The sequence below is a fragment of the Colias croceus genome, chromosome 5, assembly GCF_905220415.1.
Source record: "Colias croceus chromosome 5, ilColCroc2.1".
In the NCBI taxonomy this organism is placed as follows: domain Eukaryota; kingdom Metazoa; phylum Arthropoda; class Insecta; order Lepidoptera; family Pieridae; genus Colias; species Colias croceus.
In genome coordinates this window covers 7,419,777-7,444,622 of record NC_059541.1, presented here as the reverse complement: position 1 = coordinate 7,444,622, position 24,846 = coordinate 7,419,777, and the positions used below count along the sequence as shown (strand labels likewise).

General features: G+C 31.4%; 3 protein-coding genes across 6 annotated transcripts; 1 reads left to right on the top strand and 2 right to left on the bottom strand.

The window, feature by feature from the left end:
* Positions 1-749: 749 nt before the first annotated feature.
* Positions 750-6,157, top strand: LOC123691964 (delta-sarcoglycan-like). 4 transcript variants are annotated; one of them, XM_045636559.1, is made up of 6 exons: positions 750-983; positions 3,187-3,476; positions 3,598-3,787; positions 4,112-4,304; positions 4,524-4,647; positions 5,005-6,157. In XM_045636559.1, the coding sequence occupies exons 2-6, from the start codon at positions 3,237-3,239 to the stop codon at positions 5,191-5,193; spliced, it is 936 nt and encodes a 311-aa protein (XP_045492515.1). In that variant the 5' UTR covers positions 750-983; positions 3,187-3,236; the 3' UTR covers positions 5,194-6,157. The 4 variants fall into 4 exon arrangements, with proteins under 4 accessions (XP_045492515.1, XP_045492516.1, XP_045492517.1 ...); XM_045636560.1 differs by having other exon boundaries at positions 750-1,019; XM_045636561.1 differs by lacking the exon at positions 750-983 and adding an exon at positions 1,070-1,582.
* A 10,043-nt stretch (positions 6,158-16,200) lies between these two features.
* Positions 16,201-18,273, bottom strand: LOC123692046 (uncharacterized oxidoreductase YrbE-like). Its single transcript, XM_045636667.1, has 7 exons — positions 18,211-18,273; positions 17,816-17,913; positions 17,484-17,735; positions 17,087-17,394; positions 16,759-16,998; positions 16,512-16,667; positions 16,201-16,415 (listed from the first exon to the last, which is right to left on the bottom strand). Exons 2-7 carry the CDS (start codon positions 17,896-17,898, stop codon positions 16,276-16,278), a joined length of 1,179 nt encoding a protein of 392 aa, XP_045492623.1. The 5' UTR covers positions 17,899-17,913; positions 18,211-18,273; the 3' UTR covers positions 16,201-16,275.
* A 3,581-nt stretch (positions 18,274-21,854) lies between these two features.
* LOC123692093 (uncharacterized oxidoreductase YrbE-like) lies at positions 21,855-23,871 on the bottom strand. Its single transcript, XM_045636737.1, has 7 exons — positions 23,801-23,871; positions 23,502-23,601; positions 23,160-23,411; positions 22,746-23,053; positions 22,402-22,641; positions 22,168-22,323; positions 21,855-22,070 (listed from the first exon to the last, which is right to left on the bottom strand). Exons 2-7 carry the CDS (start codon positions 23,579-23,581, stop codon positions 21,931-21,933), a joined length of 1,176 nt encoding a protein of 391 aa, XP_045492693.1. The 5' UTR covers positions 23,582-23,601; positions 23,801-23,871; the 3' UTR covers positions 21,855-21,930.
* Positions 23,872-24,846: the final 975 nt, after the last annotated feature.

The window sequence follows — 24,846 nt, the reverse complement described above, 5'->3', positions numbered from 1 at the left end:
TAATATCTTCAAATTTATCATTTATCAAATTCAATTAAAAAAAAACAAATTTATATATTCTTAAGGACCCATCGAAGTGCAAAGGAAAATAGCAGTGAAGAGCAGACTATTTACAGATTATTATTTTTTGGATCAAACAATCTAAATGAGAATCAACTGCATCGAAACAATTCAGATTTAATGAAAATTTGAAACTATTTAACAAACAACGAAACTGTCATACGGTGGATTGTATGATGCTCGAAATAACCACGTTATTCATTCATAAAGACAACGAGAGAGCTATCCTGTGTCGCGGTGTTATTAGTTTGCATTCACGCTTACCATTGCTTGTATATATGTATATATGCTCTCTATCTAAATAACACATCGTCACTTTTACAATTAAACTGTTTATTACATAATTATCACATTTGTGTAAATTTATTCTTATCTAATTACCTATACAGAAAATGTGTGTGTACTGCATAAATTTATAAGAGAAATTACGCATATAATATTCAGGGAAAATCTGCATACATTCTATCATAAAATAATGTCACGGCATCAGGATAGTATATTACTTATTAACGTTATTACCCGAAGGTGTCAGCTAATGATAACGTTAACTGGAATTCATAATAAAGAGGGGCGCAGCTGAATCTAGAGCGTATCCGAATTATGTCCCGCGCGAGACAGCGCCTGTTTAAAAATGCAGAACTTCACAACGAGTTTAATTCGACATTGGCGTCGCTGGCGCACACTGCCTTCAGTGACTTCAGTCGTCTAATACCTTCAGGAGCGTGTAGTCCACTCTACGCATTCCCGATTTCAAAATAAACAGTGTCTTGCACAGGAAACATAGCCAGTGTTTGAGTCGTTAAAAATGCATCATGTATGCAACGTGTATAAGTGCTTCAAAGGACACCAGTGATACACTTCTATATTCAACAAAAATCATTTGCGACGTAAAGCTATTTTTTACCCGTAGAACTACACGAAACGTACGTTTCATGAAGTGGATTTAAATTTTATAATTGGTACATTTTACGATTGACATATTTTACCAAAGCTTTCATCTACTAGTGTGTGACATGTAGGGCAATTAAATATTATTCGCAGAAAATACAGGAACGCTGACATTGCTTTATTTTTAAACGTTCGGAAGGGAATCGATAGAACCACTGACGTTCATACAACAAAAACGTGACCGGCAAAGACAGGAATGCAGCGAGCGTCGGTATTTTATTTACGTAAAAAGCACAGCTATATCCGTTCTTGTTCTATTTTAGCACTATATCGTTTATTATGAGGGCCGACGGCTCGGCACTAGGGCGGCCCCGCGCGGGAGTTGCAGGCCTCTCTACCGCCTGATATTATATTCTGGAGCACGCCCGCCTTACCTCCGCGCCAGATATTTCGAGTGCTACTTCTAACACCTATGAATTTATCTAGTCTCCGTCACACTAGTCGCTCGGTGCAGCCGCTTGCATCGTTAATAAATGGCCATCGCATCAGTGATAAGATAATACACAACTCGGCGGTGGCCTTGCTCTGGAAATTTATTACTTCATCTACAATTTCGGTGAATTCATAGTCTATGGTACAAGATTCTGTTGTATTTCTCTATCATATTAGAAGCATATATTAGAACTCATTTTAGCTGTTATCTATGATGTTTTTGTCCCTCATCATATTATTGAGTTGTAGTCTGTAGATACAAAACCCTAATATCACCTCCTCGCTTATAAATAATAATAGATACCTATATATTTCAGAAAATGTTTCCCAAATATACAATTTTAAAATAGCATTACATCAATAAACTTCGCATTCTGAAGAATTTGTTCTGATTCTACACAAGCTTTCTGACATGATTCCACACATAGACAATTCTATGCAATTTTTATAGATTTATGAACGTAGGAAGTGCCCGCTATTGTATTGGCATGAAAAGCTTTATCGACAAAGCATAGAGCCACTGCAGCAATAAACCGCTACACATTTTTTCCTTAAATTGGTAATTAAAACCTTATTCACTAAATTTAACTGTTACAAAATACTTTTCTTATACGTACTTATAAAAAATCATACTACTTAACTACATTGAATGCTCTTATTTGTAAATTCATCATTCTATAAAAAGACGCTTCATGAAAAATATTGTTTTTGTTAATAAACAAAAGTTGAACAATTGACCATGAGGTACATGTTACATCGCAGATATGCATTACAATTTCAAAATTGTGTTTCTTAAAACACCTGTCAGCCGCTATAACAGACTGAATGAAAATAGCACTAGAGTGCAGATCGTTGCTCTGGTCAGTTAATAGATTGGACACAACACCTAAATTTTAGTCCACAGCATGGTATATTGTCGCAAATTGCAATACGTATTTATACAGTGGCCGTCCGATGCTATGTAAAATTTTTGAATAATAAAATGCTTTTGATCAACCTAAAAAAATAATATATACTTTTCAATATAGGCGTAGCAAGGAGGTATCGTTAATTAATGTGTTTTATTCATTTGTATTATAAGTTGACAAAGAAATTGTGAAAAATTTCATGAAACAATATTATATCTTATTATGTCCGCTATAATGAAGTCTGTTATAGAATACGTTTTGCACGCCTATTAGCGTCTGCCTTTCTGTTAGAATTACACGAAACAACTTACCTGCAGAGCAGATTGGGTTTTGTACATTATAAAAAAATAAATTACCTACGTTAAACTATAAAAAACAGTTTTTTCTAAAACTGATGACCATATTTTCTTGTGTGTGAATTATCATAAATTCTCTGAGTAATATTTTATTTAAAGAAGCTTTAAGATTATTTCTTTGTTCCATGATCTAACAGAATTGCATCCTACACTAAAAGACATAAAGTCCAATGTATTGACCTGGAGGTATCGGTTTTACATAAGTCTCCATGCGCCGTATACATTACAAACCAGAACAAAAGGCTTCGACCTACTCTTAAAAATATACCACTTTACCACGTGAGCCTACATACATCTACATGTTTAACTTTCTACATATTTTACAAGAGTAATATATAGCGTACTGTATTTTTCTGCCATATATATATATATATATATATATATATATCTACGTAATGTAACTGAATAAATTAACACACGTTATACTCGTACATCAATACTCCATTTGATTCTAATTGATACTGTCTGTGGTTTTGCTTCAGGATAAAATCGAATATCAATGATTTGTTGAGTACCGAGATAAACATTGAAGATGAAGGTGGAGGATGCAACCACTGAAGGCATTCGTGGGTGGGAATGTACTCCAACCGAAGGTCAACCTGATGTTGCAGTTTCTTCAGAAAAACCCACAAAACCAAAGTGCATACCAGTTGTTCTAAGAGAAGGATGGAGACGCACATCATTATATGCAATCATAATTTTTCTGATGGTTTTAATCTTTTTAAATATTGCATTGACACTGTGGGTTATAAGTACGTTAAGACTGACCAAGGTATTATTACATTTTGTGATATTGATTGAATGTAGTACATTGATATATTGTTTTAAATCATGCATCCTTATTATGTATAATTATATTTAATTGTAATCTGCGAATAACTATATTTTCACAGAACGGTATTGGTCCAATTACAATAACAAAGGACGGTATTAAATTAGACGGAAAAGTATGGATGATAGACGAGCTAATTGCCTCAGCAATAACGACGCAAACCGCCCAGCACATAACTCTACATTCACATCGAAATTTTACTGTTCTCGTATCTGAGCCCGATCGCAAAGAACAAGCTAAGTTCGTTATAAGTGAGTTTATTGATCTACTTCTTATTATATTTGCATGACCTTAGTTCAAGTTTAGAAAATGTAATTTTCACCTAATCAAGTGCAAGTCATTATTGCAGACACCTATTATCATTTAATATTTAACACTGTCCTGCTACTCTTGGGGTGTATTTAGGATTGTAAACCCCAGAAAATTTCATAACATAGTTGAACATCTTATACATAGGTATTTAAAGAATTCGATCAATAAAACAATAAAACCTCTTGGCCATACTCGATTACAATTTATAGATAATATCTTCACTTATAACATATTACATATTAATATTATCTTATCCATTATAGAGAGGGATGCAGTCGAGTGTACGGGTCGTGTGTTCGAAGTGCACGATGCTCTTGGAGGTAATATATTCCATGCTTCTAAAGAAGAAGTACGAGTGTTCGCAGAAACATTGGCTGTGGATGGGCCTGGGGGAGTCAGTGTAAAGAGTGCGTTACAAACCCCGGTGTTACGTGCGCCACCGGGATTTGATTTACAGTACGTAATACGTATTAAACTTTTTTTTTTTAATATGGGAATAATTGAAAAATACATCCAAGAAATTTTTAAATATCCTCCAGGATAAATATCCAGCATAATAATTATTAGATAAAATAGTACTAAATACTTCTTTTCGTAAAATAGTCTTAAATACTAACATTTTATTTAAAGTAAAGAAACTACGAAATATACAAATAACATCATTACTTATTACAGCTTAGAATCGCTGACACGGCGATTAGATCTGCGGGCGCCACAGTCCATTTATCTGGAGAGCAGAGCCGGAGGCATCGAAATAACATCGCATAGCAACATCAAACTGGAATCCGCTGTGGGTGCTGTAAGTAGTAAACAGATTCTATCGAGAAATACATTACAATATTTAATACAATTAATCAATATTTTAACTCCAAATCAAACAATCCATTCACATACGAAAAATGAAATACGACTGTCTTATATTTATTTATACAGTTATTATAAAAGCTACGTAAAAAATAAAAATAACGTGTAAACACCGTAACGAGATTGTCACAATAAGTGACAGCAAAGGGAACGCCTGTTACTCTATTATTATCGGCGATTTGCATAACAAATTGCGTTATAATAATAATATTAAATCGGAACGATTATATTTTTAGAATATAATCAGAAAAATCCGTTGTTTTGACAATAATGAGAATTTTTAAATTTTCAGATTAAAATGGACGCTCCAAATATAATAATTAACAATCTAAAAGAAGCGACATATGCTGAAAACCCGCAGAAAAACGCTAGAAGCAAAAAGGTTTACCAGTTATGTGCCTGTGCATCTGGAAAGCTATTTCTGGCACCCCCTGACGCTCTGTGCTCTCAGCGTGAAACCGACACAGAGCTGTGTCGATGATAAAACTTTACCTATAGTTAATTAGCGATTGTGATAGGATCAAGGTTATTGATAATATGTATTTGAAACATGCACATCAGTTTTTACTAGTCATTCGAGAATATTGTAAATTTATTGTACATATTCATAATCAACTAACAAAACTAGTCAATTTAGTGTTTAAGTAGAATATAGGTTTATTGAATGCGTTGTATATTGAGGACACACGCATGTAGTCTAGAAAGTCTCATCGAATGAGCGAGATGAAGTCCATTGTAGTATCAATGATTTTCTGAAGCGTAATTGCGATCAGTGTGTTACGTAGGTAATCAATCTTGTTGGAAAAGCAAACGTCGGTGTGCGGCGACCGCGGACACCGCGGGCTTCGCTACCCGAGTAATTACACCAGCTCTAATTGAAGCCACAACGACGACGTTTTTTAAATGTTTTCTAAAGTGAAAAAACATCACAATTGTAATAAATGTCTGTTTTAGGAAATAATTGGTACAAATGGCAATATTATGTGATATGACATTATAAATTTATAATACAACGTTTAAATCTCTATTCGTTAAAGTGAAGTGAATGTGCTAGGCAATTGGAGCGCACTGATGTTAATAATATTAATAAATTATGTATTTCATTTCACAAGTTTCAAAGTGTTTCTTGATACCTTGTGATAATATCTGTAATGTGTTATTTTTAAATTATTTAATTAGTGCATCTAACTTATAGAATAACTGCACACAAACGCACATCGTAGGTTATTTATTTTCATTGTTGTGCCTTGTGAAGCTCTAAAATAATGGATATAAATTTGTTAACAAAATACATAATAAAGTATAGCTCATGAATTAATTATTCTAATGGAGTTGTTACAACGCATTAACACCGCATATTTTTGCTTCATTAGCTATCAAAGAAAAAGAGATTATACTGTTTGTAGAAACAACGAGGAGGAATAAAAGAAAACTCTCTGTAAAAATTTTATTTGTTTGCCTTATCCACCCCTTACATAAAGCCGTGAACATTTATTTCGGTACACATTTTAGTAACGACTCTATAAACAAAAGAAAATCAAGTGTCAAATATTTGGGCACTTTTTTTATTTATTGAATTCATTTGACACATGAATAGTTAATAGATATAAATTTTAATACATTATTTATTCATATTTTATTTATCATTAGACAAACAATTTTGCCGGAGGATTTGATTATAATTTGTGCAATTTCATACAAATGACATGGAAAACAAAGCATGCACATTTTTTGAATCCTTCGAGTATACATGTTATATTTATAATATTAATTATACTCTAAGGATGCAGAAAAATCATGTGTTCATTATCTCATGAATCTAAACATACTACCTTCTAAATATATCTGTTCTGAATTCCTATAGGGTGTAAATAATTTGTGCTACAGAATGCGTGACTCACACTATTAGGTACATACATAACAACACCTAATTTAAAAATTGCGTTGTACGTATTTACATCCTGATATTAAGATTAATGTTATGATTTTGAAGTTTCCTATTGTGATTAAAAAACATGTTTACAAGTAACAAGCCTCACGGTCAATCTTATAAATAACAGCTGATTATTTAATCAAGTTCAAACCTCATTTTTCATTAACCGTATCGAATAAAAAATTATCCAATTATATATGAATTATACTCTAATGTTTTTTTTACCAAATATCATCTTTTGTCAGAATGGTAGATTTTGTAGTAAGCATTTGTTTTTCTTAAAAAAATAAAACATTTGAGTACATTACATTTTGATTACATTCATTCAATTATAATAATAAAACTAGCGTTTGATATAGCAAAGAATAAATATGTCCAGTAGCTTCAAGTGCAATGACTGTCCACATTATGTTGATGAGGACACAGGTGCCCTTTATGTGAAGACACCGTCTTGCCTTATAAAAACTTTGCCGAACCCAACGACTACCATACATATCCATTGTTTACTTTTTAAGTATCCATATGATAAATATTGAGTTTCGATAAAATATAAGTTAAGTAAAGTCAGAAGAACTATCCATTATTGGAATTCCGAACATAAAAAGATGATTCTCTCATCAAGAGCCCAATGATTAAAATGTGATTAAAAGCAACTTCATAGAAATGAATTAAAAATATAAAACATATAAATAAGCTATTACTACCGTTTCAAACATGGCTTTTAGTGGTAAGCTGTCGTAAACAACAATATGTACAACGTAATTATTTCGTTAAAATGCTGGCATAATTCAGGGGAATTGTAAATATCAGTTTTGTGATAAATGGTAACATTTTGGTGTTCGCGAATGACAAATACGTCTATTAAAACCACCTGGCTACGATACTCGTCTACACGTATTATTTACAATGTGCTATGTTGATAATAAACATAACATTAAATTTTAGGGAAACTTTGTAGAAACCCAAACTAAATTAATAATACTCTAATATTTAATACCGGCCTATCAGCCCACACCCAACCTTGATATTGCTATGTTGTAAAAAAGCTAATCCCCTAATCATAAGAATAATTACGTCCTCAGTTATTACCATTATAAAATAATCGAAATTTCTTTTTATAATCCTAGATCATAAATTGATGACTTATAGAGCAATAAACTTGTTTTGCTTCTGTCTGTGCATGTTATCAATAAGGGGGATATGATAAATTTATCGAAAAGAGCCAAGTGACTTGTATTTAGATAAATATTATTGTGTATGTATATTTAAAATCAACAGAAAATATTAAACATTAATCTAGGTAATTAATGTTATTCTGAATGTTGTTTAAGCACCTAATTACATAAAAAATGTAACTAATTTAGAAACTAACAAAACGGGATTTCGTTGTAAAGAAACATTATTAAATGAATTTATATTTTTTTATTTTTGTTAACAAAAAAAGAAATATTCATAATTCATACGAGAGTAGTAATTGATTTAAAAACTAGCCTAACTAAAAATAATTCTAATTCTAAATAAAAAAAATCTAATAAGACCATTAACTGAAAAATGTTACAAATATGCAATAACAACAATATATTTGTTATGTAAATTGATAAAGTCGAAAGAATTATCAATTAAAAATATTACACGGCGCATTTCCCAACGCCGCGCCGCGTATAATGAGATCGTGCAAAATGTAATTTTAATTTTATTCCCAACACTTTTTTCTCACCTGGTGGCGCTTAATCATAATCACGGGCTGGCGAGATAATCTTATGGCTGGGGGCCATGAATGAAGAGAAAACGACACACGTATTACTTTTTCTTGTTATCTTCTTTATGAATGTTTTTCATACGCTTCTTGAATATTACAATGTCCTCATGATGGGGATCGTGTATTTTAATAACATTTTCCAGTACCCTTTGACATATTTGTACTTTGTTGTAGATTGTTATTTTTTACCTTTGTTTCTTGTACTGATAAACCTGAACTGTGAAGGATGAATAAGCCTTAGAAATTATAAATTTAGGCACAATAACTATGTACCTAATTAAATTTAAATTTTCAATTGTTTTTGAATCATGGATATCGTTCTATTCAGACGGATACAAATGCTATTAATTTAAAATTATAAACATCGGCATAAAAAGTTAAATTTTAATATTTTTATAAAGGTAGCATGCTTTTTGCAAAAAGGAACAAGAACCTCTTGAAATTAATGTTATTAAAACAATTATAAAATCAATTTACATTTTAATTACAATTTTAAAATCAATTAAGGAAAAGCAATAGCTTAAAAAATGTTATATTTTTCATTTCCCAATCTACTCTTACTTATCAATATTAAGTCACTAGTTTATAATGCTAATCCGAACGAATTCTGTTTCAGCACGTAAAACTGTCTATCAGTCTTCGTTAACGAAGTTATATAATAAATTTTGTTACGTGAAGTGTAGCCAGAACCCAGGTGTTATGGTTTCTAAAATTACAATACTGTTTGTATTCTTTTTGAGATACGAAATTTGAAAGATCATTAATTTACATCTATTTTCTAATTCAAACTTTGGTTTTGACTCTATAAATACATTTTCTATAATCATCTAGTCAGTGATGTTAATTTCTTATAGGTATTATCTATGAAATCTTAATAAGCTGTCGCTTAAACACTCCGATGGAAATATAAGAACATATTCAAAATAGTCTGGACATAGAAAATTGTTCATCCGTGATAAATAAAAGATTATACCATACGAAATATTGTAATATCTTGACAGCATTGATATTTAATAAGAAAAGACATGAAAATATAAGTGCGAGATGAGCAACGTGTTGTTTCACCTGCAACACTCACGTACTGTAATAACATTTACTCAAGGGAAATTCAAACATCGAACTATTTGCGCATTTTGGCCCAAAATGGAATTTCTTTGTGATCTTTTATACAAACGATAAATATTACAGTGACGATGTGACGATGGCGAAAGTGCGACTATTTTATGCCAACATTAAACATAAATCACCAGTTTTATTTGATTTTCCTCAAGCATATATTTTAAGTACCGAGTATTGAAATGCGCAAAAATAAAGTATACTTTATTAAGGATATAAAATTGAAACTTGGATTTTTTTAAGGTTATAAAATTAAATCAAATTTTAAACTATTAAACATATTTAAGGAATTAAAAGAATGTAAAAATAAATTATAATTCGGTATCTACCGTTATTTTATTGTAATTCAGATTTATTTACTTTAATTATTGAAGAAAAACAATAATTATAAGTGAGTTACTTATAATAATAACTGATAAATATTAACGTAATTATAAATAATATTATTTATCAGTATCTACATTACATAGTTTCGGTACCATTGACCTTACGACAGCACGAATTCAAGATTTCTTAATATTATCAATACTATGTAGGTATACGTGAGGGATAACGACAAAGAAAATTAAAAACAAATCAGCCCTTTTTCCGATTCAAATTTTGTTACGATGAACACTTATTGAAAGTGTTCTTAAGTGTTGTCCTTTTATGTAGGTACTCTATAAATGTTTGATAGGGCCATCTCGGGAAATCTCTGTCTCCATTCGCTGAGGGTCTGCAGTCAAATAAAACGAGAATCCCAAATATTATTCCGCGACATTTTCCCTATTCCTTCAATGTGAACTTTTATTTTTATGCTCTTACGTATTCTTATCTGAAGAGAAACACGCTCTGAGAGATTCACTAACATACTGGTACAAATCTCGCGCCCGAAATGCGACCTTTTTCAAATCTCTGTTGGTCTCTCGCAGCACAAGCTTCGCGCGTTTAGATTTTGTCATAAAAGTTGATAAATTATAAATCTGTTCTATCAGTCGAGAGAATATACAATGTCTGTAAGTTAAAAAAATATTATTAACAAATAGATAATGGAACAAATATATACCTACAGATTATAGCGTGCTTTTATCTCCTGTCGTTGTTTTCAAGATTTTCATGTTTCCGATACATTATTTATTAAAATTAAAAAGGTGTTGCCAGCGATTTATTCCAAGAAAAAAAGAGTCTATATTAAATTGTTTCAAAGGATCGGTTGATGTTATTCATCATTGTTGGAGGCGGCTGGCCCGCGGTTTTCACTCAACAAATATTTCAGCGGTGTTACCTACCTCATATTAGTATGCCGTACCACAATAACCGAAGTTGAATCACAAAAGATTTCCGGAGCGCGACTTGCACAAGGGATGAAAGCCAACATTGTGTAATCAGAAGGGTCGCAATCTCACCCCACCCCATCACTGTGTCGAACACAGCTTCATCAACAACGGCCCCTTTCTAGTCACTGTGATATTCGTTCTTCAAAGCTTATTTCATTCTTGATTCCGTCCCTGTGACCTTCATTTCATCAATAACCGCCTCATTTGGTCCTATGCAACATCGGAATCAAATCGTGGAGGTAATATCCCCATCCATCTAATAATTCTAATTAGATACTTCAATGCAGCGTTAACAACATTCTGTTATACTAAAAATAAGACGGCCTGCCTAATATGAACACTGGGTTCAATAAATATATTCCCACACTATGCACACTATGTGCACATAAAGTTTTCAGACGAATGGAAGTAGCTCAAAGAAATTTAAAATATTATTATTATATTCATATACCTCGCGCACTGTAAGTTTTCCAAACACAGCTTACGTAGTAACGCAAATAATAATGAAAAATAGCATCTTGAATAACATAATATAAAGGTTTCAAATTCGAGATATCGTTTGATATTGATGGCTTTATACATTGTTATAGACAAAGATAACCCAATTATTTCGTAGTATGTATTTTTGTATAAATTAATTATTTTGAAAATGTAACAATTATCTAATTTATATAATTCTCACTGCAAGTTGCAACAGTAATTTGTCTTCAGTCTTAAATAAAGCATATTCCATTACATTCCGTAAGGTTCCAAAAAGGTAAGTATGTTTGTTCCATATGTTTTGTTTTAAATTCCTTCAAAGTTAAATACGATATTAAATCACACTATTCGATGAATGTAGGGAAAAGATAAGGTAAGTATAATAATGGGGCAAGCAAACTGGAATAATACAGAGGTCTCAAGGCATAGGCTCTATTCCCCGAACTCGTTAATGTTTGATATAAACAATGTAATGGTTTATCCCTTGTTCAATTGCCTCTTCAAGTGAATATTTAATTTAATTCATTTCAGTATAATGTGCAAATCTGTAATTATTGCGATCCATAAGTGCGACGATTTGTCAAAGAAAATGTAAAATATGTTTATTGTTTTGGATTTCTTGAAATAATTGTTTATTTCAAGAAATAGGTTTTTTTTTCATACAGTGAGATATGTATTTAAGTTATTTTCACCCATAACAATTTTGATTACCTACAGATTTTATAACAGAACCTCGAGTAACTGTGCCGAAAATTTTTTTTTTACCATCTTAATAATTTACCTTTATTTTCTGTTCACATGATTTTTGTCATTTTATAAAAAAAGTTGAGAAATTTAATTTAGAATTATGCACAAACAGAATAAAATTGTAATTTTGAAATAAAATAATTGGAGTACCAATTAATCTCAAAGGCAGGTAAAGGAGTTAACTAGCGATGAAACCATTCATATTGTATTCAGCCGTTGGCGGTAATTAAGATTCCAGAGTTGGAAACTTTCAGTGAAAACGTGTCGTTTGACAAATCTTTCATATTATATTTTCATTTATAATACCTATAATTGCTGAACGCTGAGCAGTGAAATTGTAGTTCGTCTCATTTCTTATAAATACTCTATTAAGTGTTGGTGCATTCAGATTTTGATTTAGTATTGAAGTAAAAATTAATTATTGTGAGAACTGTTTATGCCTGATTTAAATCTATTAACATAGATATAATCTACGATGCGTTAACCCTATAATTATTCATTTATTTATTACCTTAGGTCGATAACAAAGACCCATACATACATTAGACATTTACAATAATGAATCAGATGAATTAATTATGGTTAAAAATTAGTTATATGTATTTAATAATACATTAACAAATAATCTATTGTCGGTGTAATGGCAGTGGACGAAAATGGCCAAACTAAAATTATTCGACTGCTAGTTTGTCTACGAAGTTTCCTTCACTGGTGCAGTGTTTTATGCTGTTTAAATTGAAATATTGTATGTGTGTTGTTGTGTTTGTGTTTTCTGTGTGTTCTTTATTTTCCATGTACTATTAACTTGATTCTGTCTACATTGATTTGATCTTTGAAATAAATTATGATTTGCTTAAATAAAATTATAAAATCTTTTCTTATGTTGTTATCAATTTTTATCACTGATGTAAGTATTCAAGCAGTTACCATCTCATAATCGATAAAATTTGTCCGCAAACACGTACCTAATGCAAAAGTGGGCTCATTATATCGTGTTGACACCGACAAATGCCCTTTTACATATTCTCACTGAGATCCCGAAGATTGAGCCATGAAATTGAAAACGATCCTTTGAAGAAATTTATTCAAAGCACGAACTGCTCCCACTCCGGTGACGAGGATTTGCTCGTTTATTTTTATGAAATTATTGAAGACTGTTTTCATTGTAGCATAAATGCAGGCACGAGAACGCATTTTGTTTCAATCACATGTTTATGCATTTAAATCACAGTATAAAATTTCATTGAATCAAATTGAATATACAAAGATGGCTATTTATGAAATGAGCTCAAAGTATTTGAGCCAACTAAAGTGAAAGAGTCTTAGAACAAAAAATCTAATTTTGTTACAGTTTAGTTGTCTCAAAGGCTTTTTTTGCAACTTTCCTCAATGAGTTTACAAAATTTTGCTAGATGGTCTGGATTTTATAATTTCTTTAAGCTTTATTTAAATCTTTTATGCCACATACAAATAATTAAATAATGATCGCTTTCACTAAAAACTATAAATTTTAGATGTGATTGAATTTTGCATTTATAAAAATCGAATAAATGCGCCACTCTCTATTTTGAGCACTTAACTAGCATTTAAGTTTGAGAAGAATAAAATTATGAATCGGAATTGAAAGGAGAAAAACTTTTAGAGAGTGCCATTTTCCTCTGTTAAAACTTTTGTCGTATATCTTAACCGTGAGTTTTTGTCTAAAAACTTTTTAACATATCAATTGTCTTTGCAAATACTTAGGATTTAATAACGATAAATATATTAAATGACACATTATTATTAAGTTTATTGAATGTAATTTTTTTACCGTGATTTATATTTATAAGCATAAATGTATACACTTTTATGTTTAAGTAAATAGGTAGGTTTTAAATTGAATGGATTTCCATGCAACTAAGTATGACTTAACACATTAAACAACTGTTTGTGCTCGTAGCAGTATTTATGGTCTACGCAACAGAACTTTTGTACTTTTTCACCCAAGCTTGCCAACCGCACGTTCTCTATTACACGAAACTCGCGCTTTCCATTATCTCTGCTACCGAAATTTGTTTTAAATTTTTACACCACTTTTTCAAATAAAAAATACACATTGGAGCTTGCACTCGACGCTTAGTTATGACAAAACAGGCTGACAATAAAGTTTCGAATATTGCCTGAAAATATGAGAATAATTTTGACCTTTGAAAAGGTTCACAACAACAGCGCCTACTCTTCTGTAGCACGTTCACCCCCTTCCTAATATCATAACAGTGTATAATGACCTCATCGTATAAAGAAGCAAAAATATCGCGAACGCAATTCGTCATGTCATTATGCAAGAAAAGGGCGAACTTTACGACTATAATAACGCGAGATGTCTGACTCGGCGTGCCTCATGAATGGTGGAACGTTCTTTATTGTTAGCATGTTTTATGTTAACGATTAACCTTTAATGCAAACCGGCCTCTACCTCGGTCATAATGAAAATCCTATTGAGAAAATATTATTATACAACATTCAATGTTCATGAAATTTTCAATATCTCTATAATTTGTCTAATTATACTATTTTTATATAATTCTTGACCTAATAATTTAATTCTTATTACATTTATGTAATATGTAACATTCAGTTCAGTTAGACGCTTTCAACTGACTTCAGAAAGAAAAGGCCAACATATATACATACTTAACTTATGGATAGGTATAAAAAAATATTTTATAATTTTTTATAGGTATACATAGGCGTACCAAAACCCTTTGACGGTCTCTACCACAAATTGTGTTGTTCGACGAAGAAGTAAGAAAACATAATTTGTTTTTAATGGCTTATTTTAATCCGTTGTTCTTGTCAAATCATGCGGTTAATGAACTGCTCGTTGGTTGTCCCAGTGTTTTTCTTAGTTAAACTGTATAACAATTTTCGTACTGTTTTGCTTTAAAGTCTTTTAGTACATATGTAAGTTATACATATACAGGTTCACTACCAACCAAGCCAACCGGCCAGTCAAAATTAGTTATTTTTAGACATTACATTAGATAAATTTAGACTCTATCAACCATATCGAATTGCTACGCAAAACATAATTCAAAGATTATAGAATTAGCCAAAAACCTACCTACATGAAAATAGAAAAGTAACGAGACCTTCATCTTGAATCTTGATCAAAGTGTCAAAGAGCACAAATGAACTAGAGATGGGACCGAGAGGCACCGCATGAATGTGCTCGTAGTTCTCAATTCTCATCGATGTTCATTGTGGCAACACAATATCAGCAATTGACACATCACTAGCGCCCGCAAATGTGCAAAAATCAGATTGTAATAAATGTCTAAATCACAATTATTCGTCATATATTACAGTGGTTTAGAATAAGATAACTATATAGTTAGTAAACAAATATAGAGATACTAAGTTTAATTTAATATGATAATTATTTCTTATGTTGAATTTTTTTGATTTTATTTAGCTTTCTTAAATCACAAGGCATATTTCGAGGCAATTAACTTATATACTTAATTGAGTTAAAGACAGACATTCGATTAAGATTTCAAAATTTGTTAAAACACACTCATGAAAAATATATTTCAGTATAAAAGAAGCTACACTTACTTACTACTTAATTGAGTAGAATATTCTAGTAATATTGACATAGACATTGGTGTTGCGGCTGCCCGCGTGTGGAGAAAATTTCATTAACGTTGCACATGTTCAATTACCGAATAGTGGATATCGAATAGTAGACAGGTATTGAGTGCAACTCACTGATATCATGTAGAGTCTATTTACTGATAAATTACCAAGATTACAATATTCAAGGAACAATATTTCAAATTGATACATACAATATCTATAGTTACTGATATTATAAAGCTGAAAAGTTTGTTTCTTTGAATGCGCTAATATCAAGAGATAAGCGGCCTGAGTTGAAAAATTATTTCGGTGTTTGATAGCCCATTCATCAAGGAAGGCTATAGAGTATAGGCTATATATATCATCACGCTAAAGCCAACAGAAGCGGAGCGGAGCGCAGCTAGTAATTATTGATTAAAGGGTTCAGTATAAAGTCAAAACAAAATCTTATTATCAAGTATTTAAAAAGTGGCGATAAAAATAAAAGAAATTCATTTAACCATTCGAAATGATGGACACAAAATTAAAAAAATATATATATATTTATTTGCGAATTTAATTTAAAAATATCATCGATCGGGGCCAATTTTCAATTTAAGAGTATACAGTGGGAATGGCATCCTTGCTCCAGTCAATCTCAACGGCCTTGTTGGTGCGTGCACTCTCTTCAGCGGCGGTAGCGATCTTGCTGACGGCGAGAGTCTGCCAGCTAGTTACATCTTGTTCGACTCCATCTATGACACGAAATGTTAATATTTAGAAATTATTTTAAGTTCTTAAAATTTAAAGTAAATCCCGGCTGTATACAAAACTGTATTAAATATACTCACATTGTATGACATCTAAGAAGTGTTCAACCTCACGTTCATATGAAACCTTGAAACGAGATGGGAATGAATAGTAGATGGGGTTTGTTTTATATCCCTCTTGTCCAATAACGAAGTCTGTTGAGTGGGCGGGTTTCTCGTTGTCTACCTTAATCATACCTGTAAACAAAGTCGTTATTCAATTACAATTAGTATTACATTAAAATCTTATGAATACAATCAAATATAAATGCAATGTAAAACTGTTTACCTTTGTTTCCAAAAACTTCAAGCCTTTGATCGTATCCGTAAGCAGAGTACCGGCTGTTGTCTCCAATAGCGATAGCTCCAGATGGGAAACTTAGGAGGAAAGCAACGTTGTCGAAGTCATTAATAGCTTTAATTTCTGGGATAAGGGCTGAGGCTGTTGCTTGCACTTTGTTTGGTAATTCTCCCAACACCCAGCAGGCCATGTCAAAGTCATGCACAAGGCAATCATGGAACACGCCACCTAAAATATACAAATATATTTACAAAGTACCATTTTATTTAACGCTCAAAGGTATTGTTTTTCTTGATAGAATTGAACGTGTTGATACCTGAGTTCTTCAAGTATTCGATGGAAGGTAGGGGTGAGTCTCTCGCTGTAACCCTCAATACTTGAACGTGTCCAACTTCTCCTTCCCTGACCTTGTTCTTCAAATTCCTATAGGCGGGATCGAATCTTCTGTTGAAAGCCGCATACAAGACGCGACCCTTAGCTTTAGCGGCATCGTAGCATTTCTTGGTTTCTTCGATGCTTTCCGCAATGGGCTTCTCACAAAATACATCTTTGTTGTTGGCGATGGAGTTTACAACAATATCGTGGTGTGTGTATGTTGGAGAGCCAATGAAAACTGCGGTAACTCTACAACGTCATAATAGAACTTTAAGCATTTCAGTCAAATTTAATTTTTGTCATATCTAAGTACAAATTACGATTTTATTTTGACTTACGATTTGTCTTTGTACACTTTGTCGGCTTCCTTAGAGGTTAGGAAGGCAACATCATCACTAAGATTCCAGTATTTTTTCAGGTCAGCAAATTTGTCTTTGCAGTCATCCACAATGTATTTCAAGACGACACGTGGGTTACGAATGATGTTTGACAGATGAATGGAACCAGCACGACCGAGACCAAAGATAGCTGCAACAACTGGTGCCTTGTTTTTTGGTTTGTCAGATACTAAGTTAACTTTGTTGATGAAGCTGAAAAGGCAAGATAATTAATAATTGAATTCGTTTAAGGCAGTACTTATGATCACAAAAAATAGAATAAAAATATTTACTCTGTGAATAGCCAGTCGGATTCGGGGTGGGTTTTCTTAGCTACCTTATAAGGAGATTCACCAAAGAACTTTTTTGTAGCCATTGTATCTAATTAATCCTGAAAAATAATACAAAAAAATACTATTGAAGAAAAAAACTTGTAATAAATATAATTGGAACTTTTAATTGGGTAGATATATGTACATGCATCTATTTTTATCCATAAAACTAAAATATGGTAAACTAATGAAGCTCGATTTTTATTTATATCATTTTTTTCTAGGCATATTTTTGCTATTTTACGTCATGTATTAAGAAAATAAATTTGTTTCGCAGGTGGTAGTTTTACTTTTTTCTTATCTAAACATTCGCTAAAGGGGGATATAGAAAGGTTTTCGTAGCATATTTTGCTTACCTACTGTCTGTCGGAGAGTTTCGATCGCGAGCTAATTGTAGCTCCAACTAAATTAAAACATCAACTTGGCGGCCTTATATCGATTCAATAGTAGCAGATAACCCAACAGATTAATAAAATCATGAATTCTTGAGGTCATAAAATGATATGCGAGCAAATACCGCTCTGATATAAAAGTGTTATTATTTTTTTATCCAAATATACTTTCCATTGTGGGATTATAATATGTATTTATATTACAAAAACATCGTTTCGAATGAAATATACCTACGAGAATTTTTATAGAGATTTAAAATAATGTTTAAATAATGTTCATTGTTTTTAGAAACGCAACGTGGATAAATATTATTGAAACTGTAGGTACACCTGTAATTGAGGCCAATGAATAAGAAGTCATGGAAGTAAGAAATGTAATATGTAGTTGCGTCACCTTTTAGGGCTATTCGGTGCCTATTGTCTGCGTTGAAATAGTTATTATTGTTTTATTCTAAACCTTCCTAGTTTAAAGAAAACAAAAACAGTATTTTTAACATGTAATTTATTATCAACTTGGTCAGCAATGTAATTTGGCCATGCCAAATAATAAAATTATGATTTATGAGATGGCACATAACATACATTTTTACGTGTTTAGCGGATGGTCTCGGTTACATATATAAGTCAAAAACTAAATCTATTCTTAGAACCGACAACAAACTTAAATATAATTGTTCTGAATGAAAAATGATATTTTAATTTAAATGGCCTTCTGTTCTGGAATCACATGCTACAGGCAATCAAAACAATTTGCTTGATTGTTACACGTGTTTTGTTTTATTAAATATCTTTGTAATTTTTTTTGAAAAATGTTTTTAAAAACAATGTAAGTAAGTAAAAGTATTAGTCGCTAAGTCTAAATAATTGTTGCGTTTTCGTAACAACCTAAGTATATCGGTTCAAATAGTTTTATCAAAAAAAACATATGGTGACCGATCATATTGGGAAATAAACAATGTTTTATTTACGTAAGTGTAAGATTATCTGTGACCCCCCGTAACCTTTTGTGGGGCGTTTATTGTTAATTGACAGTTAATATTAGATAAAACCTTCCAATCAGTGGACGTCGAATAACGAGGGTCAAGATCAATATAGAGACATGGTAACATTAGTAAAATTATTATGAGTTAATTATGTAATTAGACAAATGCACTTTCTTCGAATTCCAAAGATCATATACCTAATGATTATATTAAAGTTAATCTCATGTCTATGGTGTGGATTAATATATGGAAATACTTACTATTTTTGTACGGTAAATATTGAGGAAATTTAATGTCGCAAGTATTTGGATCGTGGAAAACCCTTAGAGTATGTAAAACCCTTTTGCATCTTACATATTTTATATTTTTAAATTAAATATACTTACCTAATTACTAGGATTTGCTGGCTTGCTGTCATACTAAAAGCTCGTGATAGAGTATAAAACATCGTACCTACCAAGCTACATTTGAAACTGTTTCGATATTTAATGTATGTATATGTATAATATGACATATTATACATATACATTGTATTAGGTAAATTAATTGTAATAAAATGTATGGTATTTATAAAACTTTTATTCGATTTAATAATTTCATTTCTTTTATATCTTTTTTCCAAAATAATCGATTTTACAGTATCTAGGTTAAATATTATATATTTCTCAATAATTAATGAAAGGTCCAAACTTCAAAGATATTTTATATCCACATTTTCCATTTTGTTATCCGGGTGAAGCTACCAGTGACTCTGCGGGATTCAGCTTGTTTAAAATATATATTTTGTTCCCACGTAGGGGCAGTTTACTGAAGTGGTATTTCGGAATATTTAAATTGAATTTACAGAAAAACCTTTACTAATCAGGATAAATGATACTGTAGACAAGAAAATATATGGGGCAAATTGAGAACCTCCTCCTTTTTTGAAGTCGGCCAATAATTTCACACACTATGATATATATATATATATTATGATATATATATATATATCATAATAATATAATTTTATATTGTCTGTGAAAAATATAAATATAAAAAACTGTAAATAAGCATTTATTATTATTTCTGTAAATATTACAACAATACCAAAAGTTCGTATAGTAATTAGCCAAAATATTTTTCTGACAATAGCTTTGTTTATATAACTTTATCTTAAATGTCAATAAATATTTTTATTAAGATAAGCATAATAAGTATTATACATTGATAAGGGATTGTTAATTTAATAATCTTATAACTAGCGCGACCAGTGTTTATGATATTGGTTATGTAACCAATGTTTTTTTCCTAAACAATTGATGTTTATAAATAATTATTAGTTAATGAACGATATTATCATTTTTAACGGTTTATTAAAGTTTTATGAGGGAAATAAAGATCGTAAAATTAATTTAAAGTAGCTGTAAATTAACAAATACAATAGTTACTGCATATAACATTATTATTTGTATGCATATATACTCACCAATAAATTATTTAACACAATATTTAAAAATTATGAAAATAATAAAAGACTACAAAAGCTGTTCGTTCTGACTTTTAATTTTTATGATTATTTCTGTTTGTATTGTGTAAAACTGTTAAACTGGCTACGGGCACAGCTACGGGTAATTGTGTAAAACTGTTAAACTGGCTACGGGCACAGCTACGGGTAACTATAGTTACTAGTTCTGTGTTACGGGCTCAATATCTTACAGAACTAGGTACTGGGTAATCTATTTGTACCAATTTAAAATAATTATGTACATACATTCAAGCTTTTAAAACGCAACAATCAGATATTAATAGTTGCTTTATTGAATGAGTTGTATGAAATCTGAATCTCTGATGTTTTATTTGCTTACAGTTTCAAAGAAATGATAAATTAAGTATAACTTAGTGAGTACATTTTAATCGTGTTTTAAATTATTGTTATATGTATGTTTGTTATAAAAAATCATTCAGAGAATATTAATGAAAATATACGTTATTATATGTTTTCTACTTAAAGCATTTAGTATACGAGTCGTTATAAACACGAGGTCAGTTTAAAAAAAATTAAATGAACAGCTTTCATTTTTGTACAACCTAATTGATTTCATAACATATCTATTACATATTTAGAAAAATTGATATAGCTATAGGGTAGATTATCCCCGCGAACTTTTCCTGTTCAAAGTGAATGTATTGGAGCGGAATGTTCCACGTCAGAGGTAAAAGCAAGTATTCATGTTTAATTTCGGCCCCGTATCAGAGCCCGTAAAAACTCTTTTATCCCAAATTCCTTAGAAAGTATTGTTTCTTCTTAAGACTATAATTCTTATAAATTGATACGAGATCTTTCATTATTGTGTTTTACCCATAATGCATACATAAATACATATATTTTTGATTCTATTAATACAATTAATCTGAGCAATGCTACTATGTATGTAATATGTATGTAGCTTCATTACAATGAACATATTGAATAATTTGACGAAACAGTTTATTATTTGAACTCTTGATCGAAATTTAAGCTTGTAATTGATATTTCGTTTCATTCTATTTTTATCTTGAATCTGTCATATTAAATCTACACATATTGGCAAAAATATACACAGGTAAAATATGTAAGTACCTAGGTCTATAAAACAAAACAAGACATTTGTATAAAATACATTTATTTAAACTTAGTCGGATAACGAATTCATAGTTTCACAGAAATGCCTAGGTCTTAGATTTACGAGTATTCCGCGGGGATTTCATCTTTACTCCAGTCGATGTATACAGTCTCGCCAGTGCGCGCGCTCTCCGCGGCCGCAGCTACGACCTTGCTCACGGCCAACACTTGCCAGCTGTTCACATCAATAGGGGCTCCGTCTGAAAGTAAACAAATGTTAATACATATATTATTACGTCTTATAGATCCTACAATAAAATAATATTAACAAAATGCTTGCTTGTTAAAATTACTTACATTGAACAACATCCAAGAAATATTCCAATTCACGTTGGTACGCCAACTTGTAACGGGAGGGGAATGAGTAGTAGATAGGGTTCTTCTTGACACCTTCTTGCTTAATAACATATTCGGTCGAATGCGCAGGTACTTGGTTGTCAACCTTGATCATACCTATGGAAACAATTTGATAAGTATATTAGTAATTAGTTGAAAAATATATATAATGCGAAAACATCGGTTTTAATTTACCTTTGTTTCCAAAAACTTCGAGACGCTGGTCGATACCATAAGCGCTGTATCTGCTGTTATCTAAAAGACCGACTGCTCCAGATGGGAAGGTAAGGATTGTGGCAATCGTGTCAAAGTCATTGATAGCTTTAATTTCAGGCATCAGAGCGGAAGCAGATACTTGCACGCGAGTGGGCACTTCTCCCAGCAGCCAGCAGAACATATCGAAGTCGTGAACCAAACAATCAAAGAACACACCACCTAAAAAGTAATTGTTTAATCAAATAAAATAATACATTATAAAATAGAGCTCAAATTATAAATCATTAAAAAATAATTTTGCTTAATTATGAAAGATTTACTACCTGAAGTTTTGAGATATTCGATGGGAGGAAGAGGTGAATCTCTAGTTGTGCCCTTTACGATTTGCACATGTCCTAAGTCACCATTCCTAATCTTGTTTTTAAGATCCCTGTATGCCGGGTCGAAACGACGCATGAAAGCGGCGAATAGGACACGACCTTTGGCCTTTGCGGCTTCATAGCATTTCCTAGTTTCTTCACTGGTTTCAGCAATAGGTTTTTCACAGAAAACATCTTTGTTGTTTGCAATTGAGTTCACAACAATGTTGTGATGTGTGGTGGTGGGTGTGAAGATGAACACTGTGTTAACACTGAAAATTTTCAAAAAAATTAAGTTGTGTTGGAAGATAAAAATGTATTTTTTAAACGGATTTCATAACTGAATCCTTAATAGTTTCTATATTTTGGTGAACTTACGCTTTGTCATTGTACACTTTGTCGCTATCTTTAGGTGTCAGGAAAACAATATCATCACTGAGCGACCAGTATTTCCTCAATTCGTCGAATTTATCTTTACGGTCATCAACAATATATTTGATAATAATTCGTGGGTTGCGGTTAATAGTGGCCATATGGATAGAACCTGCGCGACCAAGTCCAAAAATAGCTGCTACGACGGGAGCCTTCTTTTCCTTAGCTTTGACATCAGCAGCTACATTTTTAAGGTACCTGATAAAGAGACGAAATTAAATAATGTTTTATTATTATTAAGATAATGAGACTAAAATCAACATTACAATAAATACAATTAACACTTACTCGGTATATAAGAAATCAACCTCTGGGTAAGTAGGTTGCAGGGTGTAAGGAGAGGGACCAGCGAACTTTTGTGTGGCCATGTTGTCTTTTTTTCAATGTCCTATACAAAAGTATTAATTTAATTAACTATTTAATATTGAATAAATAGAGTATATAAATTTATAAATAGAGTATGTTCTTATAAATTGGTATTATCTTCTAGTTTTATCCCATTGGATTTATAAATTATATTTTATTATTATATCATGTTTAATTTCCGATACTGTCTTGAAGATCGTTACATATTTATGATACCTTACCTTCTGGGTGCTGGAGTCGTACTAACGCGGGCTTTGTGCAGGCCCAACTGAATGAATTGCGAGATTCACGGCTTTATATGAACTCCGGTCTCAAAAAACATTGATAACTGGTCGTATATTACAGTGAAGATTTCATTATCAATGTTTTCGACAAAGTCGCTAATAAACTTGATAGAAACTTTAATCGCATGAATTTATTCAATGGCGTGGATAAAGCAATACGTAATGATTGCTATACCTATTAGTTTATAATATCGAGAAATAAATAAATTTTATGGGATTAAGTATTGTAATAATAAGAAGTATTTTTGAAAAACTATATACAATTCTCAAAAAAATAAGTCGTATTATTTTATTGTGATTTTAGGTTCCAAATCAAATATTTATTAACGACATAACTCTTAAAAAAGGTGACGTAAAAATCAATACAAACAGCTGCTTGCTATATACAGCTGTAGTCATAGATTAAATACTTTATGTACAGAATCTTGTAATTAATCATAACGTAATAATTACTATTAGCTATCTACTGCTGGTTAAAAAGAATATATTGTAAACTAATATAGCAATCATTACGGATTTGCCTACCTAACATTCTGCTTATTTGGAAAAACTATAAACTTGAAAAATAATATTAGTTACATAATAAAAAATATACTGGCCGAATTGATAACCTCCTCCTTTTTTTTGAAGTCGGTAAAATATAATGAAAACACAATTTATGAAAATATCCACAGACGAAGAGCGAAATAATATAGGTACTTATCTAATAATTATTTCGGTTGGTTCGAATTGAAGGTATTATATTTAATAGAGATATTCCGTCTCTTAAAAGTAATTCCTTTGTTTATACAGATAATTGCTGTTCTAAATTCAAAGTCATTGTCATTTATAGTTATTAAAACATACAAATGATGTACCTACGTACCACCCGATATAATTTTTCTTTTTACCTTCATAATATTATGCTGAGATTGCCTTCAAGTGGTAAGTTAAGAAGCGTAAAATATGGCGACAGAGGTGTCTTTGAAACAGTTTTTTGGTAT

Excerpts from the sequence above, each read along its gene's own strand:
- LOC123692093 (XM_045636737.1), bottom strand. The coding sequence starts at position 23,581 with ATGGCCACACAAAAGTTCGCTGGTCCCTCTCCTTACACCCTGCAACCT. Across the intron at positions 22,642-22,745 it reads CGAATATCTCAAAACTTCAG|GTGGTGTGTTCTTTGATTGT; the intron begins GTAGTAAATCTT and ends ATTACTTTTTAG. Across the intron at positions 22,324-22,401 it reads CGAAGTTTTTGGAAACAAAG|GTATGATCAAGGTTGACAAC; the intron begins GTAAATTAAAAC and ends TTGTTTCCATAG.
- LOC123692046 (XM_045636667.1), bottom strand. The coding sequence starts at position 17,898 with ATGGCTACAAAAAAGTTCTTTGGTGAATCTCCTTATAAGGTAGCTAAG. Across the intron at positions 16,999-17,086 it reads CGAATACTTGAAGAACTCAG|GTGGCGTGTTCCATGATTGC; the intron begins GTATCAACACGT and ends TGTATATTTTAG. Across the intron at positions 16,416-16,511 it reads CTTCTTAGATGTCATACAAT|ATGGAGTCGAACAAGATGTA; the intron begins GTGAGTATATTT and ends TTCGTGTCATAG.
- LOC123691964 (XM_045636559.1), top strand. The coding sequence starts at position 3,237 with ATGAAGGTGGAGGATGCAACCACTGAAGGCATTCGTGGGTGGGAATGT. Across the intron at positions 3,477-3,597 it reads GTACGTTAAGACTGACCAAG|AACGGTATTGGTCCAATTAC; the intron begins GTATTATTACAT and ends ATATTTTCACAG. Across the intron at positions 4,305-4,523 it reads CCACCGGGATTTGATTTACA|CTTAGAATCGCTGACACGGC; the intron begins GTACGTAATACG and ends TACTTATTACAG.